Source organism: Phoenix dactylifera, chromosome 1 (genome assembly GCF_051530095.1).
Source record: "Phoenix dactylifera cultivar Ajwa chromosome 1, Ajwa_hap1_PhDact_Kaust_v1.1, whole genome shotgun sequence".
NCBI lineage: Eukaryota > Viridiplantae > Streptophyta > Magnoliopsida > Arecales > Arecaceae > Phoenix > Phoenix dactylifera.
This window is the reverse complement of record NC_143190.1, coordinates 4,813,967-4,830,482: the sequence shown is the minus strand read 5'-3', so window position 1 is coordinate 4,830,482 and position 16,516 is coordinate 4,813,967. Positions and strand designations below refer to the sequence as shown.

Sequence of the window (16,516 nt, the reverse complement as noted above, 5' to 3'; positions counted from 1 at the left end):
GAGACAATGGAGTGGAGTCAAATCTAGACGTTACCTGTTGATGAAGATGAAGCAATCACAAGCTTGATGACAACACAATGTTGATCAGAGGGTTGTTGAGGGCCTTTAGGGTAACCCACAATGTTTGATGTGAAACCGGTAAGCATCTCTTATAAAGACATAGTAATGACATTCCAGCTGGCTCATTTATTAGATCGAGTATCATATCTTCAGTTTTAATGGGAGTGATAGATCAAGACTCCTAAACAGCACCATTAGCATTCCTACTTGATTATTGATTTGGTTGATTATCATCTCCTTAGTTTCAGTGGGGCAATAAAATAGGGGTGTTAAACAATCTGAACAACTCGAGCTCGTCTCAAAACGGACTCAGATCAAATTTGCTTCGAAGCTAAGCAAACCAAGCTTGGATAAACAATCTAGGCTCAAAATTAATTTCAAGCCAAGCCAAAAATAGGCCAAGCCAAATCAAGCGAGCTTGATTAGGCCCATGTGTATATATAAATAAATAGATAGATATATCATAAGCTTGGTGACCATGACAATGATGTTGGCCAAAGCATTATCAAGTACCTTTAGGGCAAAACATGAAGCTGATGAGCATCTTATAAAAAAAACATGGACATCTCATCCGGCTCATTAATTAGATCAAGCATTATCTCTTCGATCTTGATGGAATGATAGATCAAGACTCCTGAATAGCACCATTAGCAATCGAGCTGACTATTGATTTAGTTGATTAGCATCTCCTTAATCTGAAGGGGGCGATAAAATAGAGGTGCTAAACAATCTGAAGAACTCAAGTTCACCTCAAAACAAGCTCAATTCAAGCTTGGTTTGAAGCTAAATGAATGAAGCTTGAACAAATAATCTAGGCTCGAAATTAATTTCGAGCAGATTTAAAAAATAGACTAATCTCGATCAAGCCAACTTGATTTAGCCCATATATATATATATATAGCATGCATGCATGCATGCATGTATGTATGTATAGATACACACACATATACATACATACATACATACATACATATATATATATATATATATAATGTTATGTTGATCAGAGCGTGACTAAGGGCATTTCAGGTAAACCACAATGTTTAACATGAAGCTGATAAGCATCTCTTAAAAAGACATAGTAATGACATCTCATACATCTCATTTGTTTCATTCATTAGATCGAGCATCATCTCTTCGATCTTAATAGGGTGGTCACTCAAGACTCCTAAACAACACAATTAGCATCCCAATTGATTGTTGACTTGGCTGATTATCTTCTCATTAACATCAATGAAGCAATAAAGTAGGTGTATTTAATAATCTAAACAACTTGAGCTCATCTAGAAACAAGCTCGATTCAAGCTTGGTTTGACACTAAATAATAGAAGCTTGAACAAACAATCTAGGTCTTACACATATATATGATTAGATCCAATAGTCATCAGTATTAGGATTGTTTCAAGAAGCTTGAATGCTTATTTAATTTTAGGTCCCATTAAATATTAACTAAAATTTGAACCATGCTTGGATCAAGTTTTGATTCAAGCTTGAACTAAGCTTGATCAAGCTTGAGTTAATTACAAGCTTGATTTAGGATTTTCAAGTTAAACTTGTAGGCTCATGTTAGTTCAAAATTAAGCACAAAGCAAGTTGGAAATATTGATAAATAAATCAAGATTGATCTCAATTTTGAAGCCCAAAATTAATTTCTAACTAAAATTGATTAGACCTAGGCTTGATCAAGCTCCGCTCAATTACACCTCTAATGGAAAATCAAGACTCATGAAGTCTCGTTATTGTACATATAGTGTTCAAGATCAGAATAGATCAAAACAAATAAAACAAATAACAAGTAGTAGATGAGAAAATAGTCTAATGGGAGTCGATGTGGCGGAAAATAAGCTTGATGATATGGCATGACCAGGTTGGTCCAACTTAGAATTAATGCGGCATTCTACATAGCCGAACAAAGTCTACCTCGACCAAGTTGAGAAGCAGGAAGAGCAAATCAATAGATCTTCGAAGTCACGTCGCCTGACAAGAAGCCTTGCAACTCGATTGAGCATTTTTTCAGCTCGTCGCCCTTCCTAGACTGACTTGAATCTTCTCACCTTGGCTAACAATTTTTCCACCCTGCGCGGAAGGATGTCCCTCCATCAAGCTGGGGATGAAGATTACCTTAATGACCTCCAATAGTTACACCAAATTTTTATATAGTTATAGCACATTCGAGATAATTGCAACATGACTTTAAGTTGTTAAGATACAATTCACAAAAGATTTGAAATCCTGCTGCTTTAAATAAGCCATAATCCCCTACAAGAGAGATGAGAATGCTATTGCGACATTATTCCAATCCTCAAAAGACTACTAAGCTCCTTATTCATTCATATTACTTTCTTCTTCCTTATCTCCCACCAAAAATCTTCTCTGATTTAAGCATCGGAGGACATGGCTGGAGCCAACCCGATAAATCCTCTAACCCCTTTTGTTTCTTTGTAGATCGGCGTAAGTGGAGCATATTAGCAATCCAAAGATCGGTAGTAACAGATTGGCGTCGTCTGTGCGAACGAATGAAGAAAGCTATGAGGTTTAGAAGAAATAACTACCAAGTAACTACTCGGCTACAGCTTAATAACTTCCTGCATAGCCCGAGAGATCTCAAGCTCTCAGCCAGCCATGGGAGCTATCAGCATCAAGTAGTTCCACCTGCTTGTTCGATAAGTGCAGGCTTTTAAAATAGTGGTACAGAACCTACAACAATAGGCCATCAATACCCAACTAATTAACCAACCGAACCACCAGGATAGCTTGGCACAAGACAACGGTCACCCTCGCCTTGAGAACCTTAGTGCAAGCTCGAGATGTGGTTGCTCCAGCTCTCCCTCTAAGCTTCCGGTCCCGACAAACCTTCTCCACATCAACTAAAAAAAGTCTCTATATGGGAGGTAGCCCTCAATCACAAAATCAAAGAGATGAACAACAAGATCAAAGGCCTATAAGGATGGAAGCCCGAAGCAGAGGATGACCTGAAGATGATAAGCGAGCCTCCTTTTACCATTATTTTCTTTAATTTCTTTCTCACAAAACTTATTATAATTAACAATAGAAATATATTATTTACTATTAGTAATTTTTGAAAACTCCAATTTCCATGTGGCAAGAGAGATCTTATTTAGGTCCAATATGGTTTATTTTAGAAATATTTGCATCCTAAGTAATCTCATACTTGTAAGCATCATTGACTTTCACTTCTACGATACCTAATTAGGTTAACTCTTTTGTTACCATGCATACATCCTGACCTCATGCAACTAGATTCCTAGTTCTTGTTGGCCGTGGCCTGCATCACCGTTGATAACCTTTGTGTTGAGGATGGGGAGGCAACCAGATATGTGAGAATCTTTCTATCATGTTGCAGACAACCAATCATTGATTCCTTAGAATACATTCATCAGATCTTTGTGGCTTACCATCAAAGTTTGATTTCAAAATAAAAGGATGGTCAACCTCGATGAAATCGGTATGGACAATTTGGAGACAATGAAGGCTGAGGAGGTCAAACAAGAATGGAATGGGAATAATTGCTCCCTCTCTGACTGCCTTTCTTTGTGCGGTTTAGCTGAAACGAAGTGCTTGAGATTGCTGTGCTTTTTTCTCAACTCTATCAATGCCATGAACCCTGATCATGTTGTGTCAGTCCCTAATCCCAATCATGGAGTGCTTGATTCATATTGTAACCTTCCAGTCTTGCCTTGGTATTGGACTGGTTTAAGACTAGCGAGTTTGCTGGCTACCAAGGTTTTACCTGCATACTTTATTTTTGAAGATTGAATTTATTGGTCTTCTTTTTTAATATTTATGTTGAGGGTTTGTATTCTCTTTGATCAAGCGATTCATCAATCAATGCAAGCTATGGTGGATCAAAACCATTTTGCTCAGAAAGATGGATAGCATGGACTCGCCAACATGCTTCTCACGACCTCAATCAGTCCGCCATGCTAGTAATCCTAGCGGTAATGGTGAGGGCACGTTCTACCGACGAAATAGCTTGAGAGGTTGGACCCTCCGCTTTTATTTACATTTTGGCAAATGTCTCGGTGAGAAGCTAGTAACTAGGGCTGCAAATAGATTAGGTCGGATCGGGTCCTGAGGGACCCCGATCTGATCCGATTTCTTGTTCGGACCTAATTTTGGATCCAGACTCAATCCGGTTAAAAATCGGGTCGGGTCGGGTCGGATAGAGTCCATGCCTACAAATTTTGACCCGACGGATCATTCGGATCGGATCGGATCCAAGTTTATTTATTTTTATATTCAAAGTTCCACTATATAATAGTAAAAAACTAACCTAAAAAAATGAATCAGATCAAGTCCAAGTCCGAGTCAAAATTGGGTAGACCCAACCCGATTCGATCCAACCCAAAAAAATAGAACAGGTCCAAATTTAGGACCCGATCCAACCCCATGGGTTCCAAAATTTAGATCGGATCAGGTCTTATGCAGGTCAGGTCCGGTCGGGTCACGGGTCGACCCAACCCATTTGCAGCGCTACTAGTAACCACAATAGGTAACTCGTTGTTCAAAATGTTAAAAAAAATAATACTTGAAATACCCTGATTTATTCGACAGTCCACATGCCTAGTAACTTTTTATAAAATATAGAAATACCATAACAAAACTCTATCAATAATCACTCTTGATAATGGTACCAACTAGCACGTTGATTAAGTCATGCTTGGTATTAGTGATCTTGGTTTTGCCTCCCACCAGTGGAAATGAAATGAGGTTGGATCGAGCAGGTCATGGGTTGACATGTCTTGGAGAAACGCTAGATAGGACAATCACGAATGTGAGGAACACGGTAGCTGCCAGAGACATTCATATATCGTAGCAATAACATGGATGAAGACACTATTTTTAGCAACAAGCGTCACGGACAAACTTGATCAATAGTTTTGTTAGGAATCAGTTGTTGCAGGTCATAATGGATTGGAATTTATACCCATGGGTCTAGGAATTAGGACTCAAGCTTCAAACCTTGAATGGATTTCATGCATATTAGCAAGGTACATCCTCAATCACTTGATCTTGGATATCATGTATATTAGCATGGCAAATCCTCATGAAGGAGCCATGATTCATTCTCTTGATATTCTTGTCATGACAAAGTGAGTTTAAGATGATTCTAAACCTTCTTTGCATCTAACAATTTCTTTCCAACTTCAAAATTTTTCCCAATGTACCAAGATAATAATCAAGTAGTCTCGCTGCAATGTAAGGCTTGACAAATGGACTTAGGAAAGTGTCAGCTCTTAATTGCACAGGTCCTCACAAGAAAAGGCATACATGTGTAGCGCCCCCAAACAGAAAAAACATTGAACTGATTAAAATTGCGTGGAATCAAGTATAGATTTAAGGCTAAAAAGAACATAAAATCAGTCATTGATATCAAGAAAAGATAGAGAGCCTTGCAACCTATCCATCTGAAACTGAATGAACTAAAACACTAGATATCTTACCCATCCTTTCCTGGGGGTAATCTTCTGAGTTCTGAACTCCCATGAGGAGGGTTAGAGAATTATCACTATAAATAAACCCACATGGTAGTTGGCTTAACACCTGAAGTTAGAAAAGGCTTTTTCTGTTATCACCAGCAAAATTGCTAGAAGGGCTTATCTGAAGCCACCATTCCGGAGCTTCCTGAGGTAAAGCATCAATAGATCAAAGTCCAAAAAATCCAAGCTCACTTGCCCTCTCCTTCTCAAATGTCTCAAAATATTGATATATAATTGTCACTGCAAGCAAGATTCCGGTGCCTGAACCAATTGCACCCATGAAATCAGCGAGCACTGTCAGAGCACCAATGCACATCCCCCCAAAGGCCGCTGCTGTTGGAATATACCGGTTCAGCTCCTTCTGGAGGTTGGACTCGCGGTGACCTGGCATCACCATTTGTTGTTCCTGCAAGGTAAGAACAAGGACATGAAGTCATTTTATTTCTCAATAATACACAACCGCTTAAAGCATTTGCTAAGGAGTTATAATGAAAACCACCAAAATACATAATGAAGCTTGAAGTTTATGCTAAAAGAGAATTGAATAAGTATAACAAAATATTACAAAAAAGGCCAACACATATTTCCTAAATCCTAGTCATACTCTTTGTACAGTATACTTAAATGATGCTCCTGCAAATCCTGGGTTACTTTAAAGCTGTCACCACCTTCATAAAGCAGACTCCATAAATAGTCCAAAAGGGCAAAAAAAAAAAAAACTAAATTCACCTAAGTGGCTTTAAACTCGAGCAAAAGGGCCAAAGATTTAGCACATACTCATGGTATGATAAAATCAGTAATGTTTCTTGAGTACCTCAAAAGTGCAGTAAAATTTGATTTATCAGAAGGCCTTTACGTGGAAGTGTACGAGTTCAATTAGTGAAGGTCGATGTTTAGGGACTCTATTGTGTCCTTGTTATCTAAATGGTGGTAGAAGTTTCCTAGTGGTGAAGGGGGCATTTGGAAATTTCTAATTGAGAACTTTGATATCACAATAGAAGAATATGGTATGCTGAAATCAGGGGTGATGTTTCCAGTTTCTGGTCAGCTGTCTTGAGAACAAAGGATTGTTTCTTGTGTGGTGTTTCATTTATGGTGGGGAATGGTGAATTGGTCAGATTTTGGTTGGATAGATGGCTTGGACGGTTCCCATTAGCCGATTGGTTTCTGAGCCTATTTACCCTTGTTCAAGATCAATCTAGAATTGTGGCTTCATACTGGGCTGAAGTGAATGGTAGCTCTTCTTGAGTCATTCCTTTAGAAGAGTACTTGATGATCAGGCTCTTTTTGAACTATCAATTAATGGACGTCCTGACATTAATTAGTCCTTCTAATGATTCAGTAAAATGGAGATGTCTGCATCATCATTTATACTTATGTCTTGTTATAGGTTCACTAGTTTTGGAGGGAAGCTGCAAGGATATCACCAAGTCATTTGGAAGACTTGCATTCCAAGAGAGTGAAAATTTTCTTACAGCTAGCTTCCAAAGGAAGAATCCTTATGGCAGATATCCAAGGAAAAGAACTTGGCCTCATCCTCCTTCATGTGTTTTGGATCATGATCCTAAGGAGTCAGGTACTCATCTTTTTCTTTCATGTAGATATATAGAAAACAGCTACCGAGTTTGTTTAGAAGTAAGAAAAATTGAATGGCGAGGCTGAGCCCCTTCTATATAATCCTTTTGGGAGTTTGGAGAATAAAAAGGATTAAAGAAGCGAAGAAGAGATTGGGATATTCTAGCTGCAGCAATTTGGTAGAGAATTTGAAAGGAACATAATGCAAGAATATTTACTTTTGAAGCAAAATACTTTTCATTCTTAGCAGGAGAAGCGATATCAAGACTAAATATTAAGTGATATTTTGTTCTTTAAATCTCCATGATGTCAGTACTACTGCATCCTTTATAGTTAAAATTTAATGACCTCTAATGGGGTCCAATGTTGGGCTTCCCATCTTTTTGTCAAAAAAACAAGTTCATTTAGATACCAGCACATTTAAAATCTTCAAAACACATAATTTATTTGAAATTCATATCTGAAATTTTCTCTAAAACAATAAATATGCAATCCTTAACAGGAAACAGACAACTTAGTTCCAGTCATTTACTATGACAAGACTTTAAAGCACCTATGCTTCCCTGGAGTAGCCATGTTCATAATGACTTGCATCGAATACCAATACACCTCGGTTACAAGCAAAACATCTCAGATATTTCCATAAGTATCCTCTTTTCTCCTAACAATACAAAACATCAAATACAATGACAAGAACACAGTCTCAGTCTTCCTGAACATTCCTGACTACTTTCTAGGGATGCCAGGCATGGGTCAAGTTAGATCAGATAACATAAACATGCTGCAGCCATCATCATGATGTTTGTCCTAACTGAAATGAAAACTTTCATAAAGCATGGAGAAGACCTATAGCTGTGGAATGTATAATATACTAAAAGAACAAATATGTATAAAAAATTTATATGTAAAAGCTAAATGTTATTTATGGACTGTTCCATCATAGTCATAGCAGCACCCTTTTCCCTTCAAGATTTGTCAATATCTCTGTCATATCAAGTGCTATCCAAGTTTTATAGCTAAAGATTACAAATAGAAAGGTATGTACCTTAAGCTGCTTTGCTACATCTTTTGCCGACGAGCCAGAAACTTCTATCCAAGTCTTCGAGAAAAGTGCACAAGCTGACAACATAAAAACAATATAGAAGAGTGCATGGAATGGATTCACAAACATGTCTGCCAGGCTGCATTGTAAAAATTCCAACCAAGAAAATTAGCAATCAAAATGATGAATGTGAGAAACACAGAGAGAAAACTCAAGTTGAAAGGTTTACTTAATCACCTAGATGGTGCTGTAATGTAGTAAGCAAGACCACCAACAGGGATGAATTGACCACCAGAATATTCAGATTCCTTCCATTTACCCAACAGATTCACAAAGAAGTTTCCACTGAACCTCCTGTACAACAGCTGCATTAAACATTAAAAGAATTAAATTTTTACGAAGTAGGGAAGATATAACTATAATCCACCTCATACATCCCATGCTCAGTACCTGGGAAATAAAGTAAAGGTTAGAAACAAGTGCAGATTGTAAGATGATCGGCATGTTAGAGGTGTAGAATAACTTGATGGGGTAGGATCCCTGTTGACCCCGGGCATTCTTTGATCTAACAGGTAGAACAATTCGAAACCCTTGAAAATAGATGACAATGAGAAAAACCAGAACTGTAGCGAGCAGATTTGTCACATTTGGAAGATTTTGACGGTAAAATGCTTCACGGAGAGCACGGACCTTGTCCGTTCGAGTTATCAGTAAATGGAACAAGGCAATAACAGCACCTTCAAATTCAGCACCTCGGCCACTGTTGATGGTAGTGGGGCTAAATGCCTTCCAAATGATATTTTCACTACAGGAAATAAAATTTGGATGTAAGTGCAAGCTCATACATTCGCAAGAAAAGTGATAGAACCCACTAGCCTACCAAATATTGGTGGCAATGAATAGAGAAATGCCAGATCCAAGACCATATCCTTTCTGAAGAAGCTCATCTAGACAGATCACAATGATACCAGCAAAAAACAGTTGAAGAATTATAAGAATAGCATTTCCAGAACCAAGTTGGCTGACACTGCCATACATTCCAGATAAAACATAAGCAACTGCCTCTCCAATTGCGATCAGGATGCCCAGTAATTTCTGGGCGCCATTTCTGGAGACCAAAAAACATACACACGGTGAGATTATGTATAACACAGCATTTTCGTAGGATATAATATCTCATTACTAATCAGTTTAAAATGCATGCATGCAAATAGGAAGAAATCAGCATTGTAGTCTGTGTAGGAAAGGTTCAGAGTAACATAAAAAGGATCCAAAAAAATGCAAGATGATCAATCCACATGACAAAAACAGGAAAGCAATACCACCTAGAATTAACGATACTCCACAAATTGCAGATGAGCAGTATATATTATATATGTATATATGTGTGCATGTGTCTGTGTATAACCTCAAAGGGAGGAAAATTACTGAAGTATAGTTACAATTATTGTTATTAGCTCTCATTTGCAAACCCATATTGTCATAGATTCTACAAATATAGTACTTAGCCTATTTTAAAAGAGAAGCAGATGCATGCCTGTCAAACAGTTGGAGCTCAATTTAATGCAATCTATAACTGAATAAATGAAGTAAAATTAGTTTCTCAAATACACGGTGAAAGTAGTTTGTGATGAAAATGCTTAAGAATTTTGTTTTACATGATTCAGACATTATGATTGTTTGTTATTAGAAATGTTAATATGAAAATGATAAGAAGCTAGTTAATGATATTTTGAAAAGAGTGAATGTTAATTTGGAGTTACAGATAGAAGCTCTAGATGGAAAGGCATACATGGTAAAATGTGAAGTTTTAGGGAATAAATGATTTATATTCTGAAAAAAATTCAAACCAAAAGGTAGGCATGGAATAACCGTTACACAAATATTTCTGCTGTCATGAAGTGGTTAAAACTCAGAGGCAAGTGAATTTCCGTTTTACCATACTGATTTAGTTCTATTAAACAAACAGGTAGACAAAGATGTAGGTTTCATACAGAAGTACGACTTAAGGCCAGACAATCAAGACGCACCAACATGGATAATATGATTGTTGGTTTCATTTGCAAGCTACAAGAAGATTTTGTAATTCAATTGTAGACCAACTTGATACCTTGGATCAAAATGCTGGATGCTAGTGAAGGACAATAGGTAAAAGTGAAAGCAGCAAAGATGAGTAATTTAAGGTAGATTTCTGGTGAAAAGTGCAGGAGTACCCTGAAAAAAAAGTCAACTAGAGAAGGCCTCTATGAGAAAAAGATCTCAAATATATGTTAAATCACATAATGAGGTGAGGAAGGAAAAGAAGAGATTTACAAATGTCTCAAATTCATTTCAAATTGTTTAGGCATAAGGTACCTTGTCTTGTGTACTCCTAATTTATGTAATGTAAAGTTGTTTTATTAATTTAGTGTTCAAGACATTAGAGATCTAGTGATAGCTTTCCTTGTTTACATTAGGTACCATTTGCTTTCCATTAAATTTAATGAAACAGATAAACACAGAACCTGTTCTTGTATTTTTGTGCAAAAAAAGCTTAAGGAAAAGATAAGGGAGGAGTGAATTGCAGTTTTTCATAAGATTTTTTATATTTTATGACCCGCTAATTTTGTCCAAAACAGTTTTAATGAAAAGTTGTGAAACAAGTGTTTATATAAAATTATCTATTTAGCTTTTCTGTACATCATTATAATAAAATCTACCAACCAACCTGCCCCCTTCTGCTTTGTTGTAAAGCCCTTTTAATAAAGCTTAACGAATATATAATCTCTTAGCAACTGTATATGATTTGAACAATACGATATTGATTTTAAATCCAATGACCACTACACTTAACTTCTCTTAGAAATGTAGGTGAGCCGAGCTTGAGCAAACAAAGCTATGCTGAAGCTCAGGACATTTTGTAATCCAGCCAAGCTCGAGTCCACACAACAAAAAATGAGCTGAACTCAAGATAATACTAAGCAACACCAACACATAAGAGACTTTTTTGAGATCCTTAGGCTTGCCAAAGCTTTCATATAATTTTTGAAATAATATCCATGGTTAGGTCTCAACATTACAGATAACATGCATTCTTCATTATGTGGAATAAATTAGTGTTTGATAAATAATTATTAAAAACCACTTTTCTTTAGATTATACTAAAAATAAATAAAATATATAATATGTCAAATTTTGAGCTTAATTGAGCCATTGGACATGAGCTACACAAACTTCAAGCCTGGCTAATTAATGCACATCACTGCAAAGAACACTTTACAATAACTTGCTATTTAACTTATTTCTTTAAAGCAACTACTATCATATTTCCATGAAAGGTCAATTTTGTGATTGCATGTACTAAATGTAAAAAAAGGCTCACACCCTAAACACATGCTTACAGTATACTGGAACAACTTAATAGGTTGTTAAAAGATGTATTGCCTCAATTCAACTGATTCTAATAAATTAATATAATAAATTAAAAAATAAGAAGACAAATCTACGATCATCATTGAAATTGGGACTGGACCTATGTTGTATATCATACCAATATAGATTTAAATACTTATACAAGATTCTATGAAGCATGGACATGGATATGGGATATGGACACGACATGACACAAAAATGCTGGTATGGCAAATCTTGAAAACTAAGATATGATATGGTCCGAACACATCCCTAAACATATATATCATATCGTATCATATACACAAGTATATATTTTTCTGCATAGAACGTGCATACATTCATACATAAATACATATAAGTATGTAAAAATGGTCAATAAAGCATAGTAGGCTATCAAAAATCATATAATCCATACGTTTCACGATAGCAACAACTTTTACAAGCTCATAATTTAGTCATCATTCAAATCCATTGGATGTATTCCACACTTAATTTTTTAATATTAATATAATAGATTACAAAATTGTCCCCCCAACACAATTTTGGATGTATTAAGAAAGTCTTCAAAGAGTATCTAGGAAGTATCTGGTATGTTTTCTAATTTTGAAAAATGGGATATTTAAGACATGTATCAGACGCATATCTGAGAATTATTTAACAAGTGTGGGTATCTGATATATATCTGATACAGACACTGCATATGATTTGAAATATCCGTGCTTCCGGGACAAGATTCAAAGCTCCTGAGTAAAAATTAGCAATTTCCTATAATATGCAATAGATTTTCTACGTAAGTAAAGAATATTGTAGTTCTAAATCACCAAGTCAAACTCATCGATGAATGCAAAATACTTTCTTATGTCCACAAACTGGCAACATGCTGAGTGTTATGTAGGAGCAGTTCATGCATATTGCCAGCGTAAATCAGCAATATGCAGGAAGAAAGGATTTTTCATCTTTCATCGTAAGATATAGCTAATGCCTATTCACATGAAAATCAATTCATTCCACCTGACAAGATAATCAACATTAATATCCACGACCATTATCATCTACACATTACAAAAGCATCATGCAGGAGAGTACTTACAACAGAGCACGATCCTCTCTCACACTGTTGTCGACTTCAATGATCTTCGACCCAACCAAGAGCTGCATCACCAGTCCCGAAGTCACAATAGGAGTGATCCCTAGTTCCATAACAGTTCCACGATTTGATGCGAGAATGACACGCATCCAATAAAAGGGATCGGCACCAGTTGTCGAATGAATCCCATATAGAGGGAGCTGACTGCAGACCAGAAAGATAAAGAGAGATATGACAGTGTAGATTATTTTCTCACGAAATGGAACTTTCCTGTTTGCAGTTTCAACTTCTGGCAAGATTGCCAGGAATGGCCTGACAAGATGCAGCACTCTGAATCCTCCTGCCATTGTTCCTGCATTCATTCACGTAGAAGTTTTTTTCAGGAAAAATGCTTTATGTAGCCCTTGGCATGCCCCTTAGCATACCCCGACCTGGCTATTTGCAAGCTGCCAGAGGTAAAATAAGCAATAAAGCCCTTCTTGAACAACCTACCCTGTGTATGGTGCACAGAAACCCGGTTTGGCACTCATTCGGGGTATGCTAGGGGTACATGAAGCAGCACACTTATTTTTATTTAGGAAAAAAGAATATAACGGAAACAAGAAATTTATAAATGCAGCATGGAAATGCATGAATTGTAGTTAATAATAACGCTGTAGTGCTCTGCATGGTCAACCTATCAGTTCCTCCTCCCACTGCAGCATGAGTGAATTGGTGCAATTCATTGATCGCATCAGAATGAGGAACTGGCAAGGCGACAAGGTAGGCCCTAGATCAATTTTTTTTTTTTGCCCTCTCAAAGTTTTGTACAACTCCATGACAACCCCAATTCATTCTAATCATGATTTCTTTCTGAAATATGCATTAGACAATGATTTCCTTGGAAGGCATTTATTCGTCCAGTATCATGAGAAAAACACCATTCAGTTAATATGAAAAAAAAAAAATTGCGACAGAATACAAACAGGAAAAGAAGCTTTTGATCACGATCACACAACTCAAAGATCCTCATGAATTTCAAAGGTATTGACAACTACACAAACGAGTAAAAAAGCAACATATAACACTCGTTCATCAAAAAAATAATAATAGGGCTTCAATCGAACAACTAATAATAGCAATAATAGGGCACAGATTAAACGGTCGAATTTAGTTGACAGAACAAATAAATCTACAACAAAAACAACCCGAACCACTTGAGAGAGCGGTCAACATGAAGTCAGGATCAATGCGAGAGCGATAAGAAAATACCAATTGAGATCTGATCAAAACAGAAATCGAAATCAAAATTCTAAAGATAACAGATCAGAACTCACATACAGATCTATCATAGCATTCCTAACTTTCTTTCATAAATAAACATACACGATTGCAATCGTGTGTTCTTGTTCGTGGAAATTAAAGAAAACAAAAGGAAATTGAAATCGAGACATAATATTTAGAAACCAACAACAGCGATACGTTCGTTGGAGACGCACCAGCGCAACCGGAGCCGACTTAGAGAGATCAGCGAAGGAGAGCTTTGAAGGACGTGGCCCGTCGCGCCTGCCCCCAAGAAAAGAAGAGGAGAGGGAAGAGGGGCAGGTTCCCACCTTTTTTTTTCCCTTGTTTTTTTGGTTTTTTTTTCGTTTTCCAGTTGAATAAATCGTGAGTAGTATCCCGATCTCGCCGTGACTCCGCCACGACACTGTATCCAATAGAAGATCTCCATGTGGCATAAGGGATCGAGCAAACGAATCGTCGAGTCCGCGACTCCATCGCCTTTGCTTTGCTTCCGCGCAACGCCATCTCGACAACGCCTTCCCAACCGGCGCGTGATCATGAGGCGGGCAGGGTTGAGATTCGCGCTGTGATATGGATGGATGGCCATCGTTGAACTCAGCGATGAAATATTGTAGGTGATCTCTTTGCAGAATAATTGGCGGTGCCACCTCATCTGTACGTGCTAACAAAAGGGTCATGCAATAACTAATCCCTACTTTTTTTTTTTTTTTTTTTTATACCTAAAAAAAGAAGGGGAGGAAGGGACAAGCTCACCCTCACGTAGCAGCCTCCATTCTGCCAGAAGAATATTCGATGCCGGCAGAACAGAACCTACATTTTTGGTACGAGATAAATTGCCAAAATTGATAAGTAAATTTTCTCTATTTGAATGCTTCATTTCTAAAGAGAAAGGGCGCAATCTGAGGACCTGCACCAACGCAAATCATAGCTGTCATTTTTTGGATGCACCATGAATGAGGTATGTTACCATTTTGGTCTAATTTCCATGCTTATTCTTTCATTTTTTTACTTTCAATCTAAATCACGGTTGTGGTTACTTTTATTAGCACGGTCCACCTTCAAATACAAAGGACAAGGAGATCATTAATAGGCTCTTGCAATGCAACGATAAGCTCAAAGGTGAGCTTTGGAGTTGCAAAAGGAGCAATTGTTTGGTGTTCTGTGTACGAATTGTTGTGGCTCGTGGTTTTATGGTGTCGCATTTTTGAATATTTGGTGTATTAAGGGTCCAGGTTGAATGTTTTAGAGTTTGGGGGCTGTCCCACAATAGATCTTTTAGGGGCTATCCAACTAGCTTTTTAATCTCTAAACTATCTATGTAGTGAGAATCATATATTTGGCTTAAATAAATGGCATTATCCGGCATACTAAGAGGAATGTTGCACTGGAACCAATCTAAAGCTTTTTGATCCCAAGCAATTTCAAAATGTCTTGCATGTTTCGGAACTGAAATGCATATCCAAAGATATATTTTTGGCCAATTAAAACACCCCCTCTACTTTTACACTATTCCACTCACATCCCCTCTACTTTTACGGTAGTTCTATTCATACCCCCTCGTGTATTATTATGTTGCAATTACATACTAATTTTAAACTATCATAGATTTGGCAACCTTTTCTCTCATCTGCATGGTTGGGGGAAGGATGACAAGTCTCATGGCTAGATTGTATGCCAGCATATCACTGGTGGTGGATTAGCCAGAAATAAGATAATAAAAAGATGACGAGAGTAATAAGGGCTAGGTACCTAAACTTTCAAGGTCTTTTGTTACAATCAAACCACCCATTTAGAAAAAGAAAGATAGGATATAGCTGGGGTCACAATTAAGGGCTCTTTTGGTTCGTGGGAAAAGAAGGGAAAGTGTGGTCAACGGAAAAGTAATGAGATGCCTCTTTTTTTTTTTTTTTTTTTTTTGCTAAAACGGGTGCGTCATACAGACCGTGTATGAATACACCCAATAAGATCAAAATACAATATCTCACGGAGTGCCAAAGGCAGCTCCCCCTCCCCTGACCAAAGGGCGTAACCCGAATGGTGGGCCGCATAGGCGGCCACCCAATCAGCCGCCCCATTGGCCTCCCGAAATACATGTATGGCCTGGATGGCCCCCCCATCTCTCATCATCCTGACTATGTCGCGGATCAAGGGGTGGTCTGAGCTCTCACCCCTCAACCCCTGCTGAATCCATCCAATAACGGTAGCTGAGTCGCCCTCCAAAATAATCGGACTGGTCCGCATCATCGCCCGTGCATGTCGAATCCCCGCCCAGGCAGCGCGCAGCTCTGCTCCCGGGACTGATGTAGCGAACAAGTGGCAGCCGCCTGCAGCCACAACCCTGGACTGCGGGTCCCGTATGACAAAACCTGCACCACCACATGAGCCGCCATCCAACACAGACCCATCAAAGTTGACCTTGAGGAAGCACGGGGGTGGGGGCTCCCAGGTGAAAAACACCGTCTGAGGAGCTGCCGGAGCAAGGGGGGAACCCCAGGTGTCCCGAGCTGTCAAAGGTCTAACTGAGGAAGGGATATGGCTGATCTCCGTGGCCTGTGCTCGAGCAAACTCTGCTAC

At 38.0% G+C, this 16,516-nt stretch overlaps 1 protein-coding gene across 1 annotated transcript; it reads right to left on the bottom strand.

Moving 5' to 3' along the window:
• Positions 1-5,372: 5,372 nt before the first annotated feature.
• Positions 5,373-14,349, bottom strand: LOC103722741 (uncharacterized). Its single transcript, XM_008813407.4, has 7 exons — positions 14,137-14,349; positions 12,662-13,010; positions 9,059-9,286; positions 8,629-8,983; positions 8,416-8,543; positions 8,182-8,317; positions 5,373-5,967 (listed from the first exon to the last, which is right to left on the bottom strand). Exons 2-7 carry the CDS (start codon positions 13,003-13,005, stop codon positions 5,728-5,730), a joined length of 1,431 nt encoding a protein of 476 aa, XP_008811629.1. The 5' UTR covers positions 13,006-13,010; positions 14,137-14,349; the 3' UTR covers positions 5,373-5,727.
• Between the last annotated feature and the right edge of the window lie 2,167 nt (positions 14,350-16,516).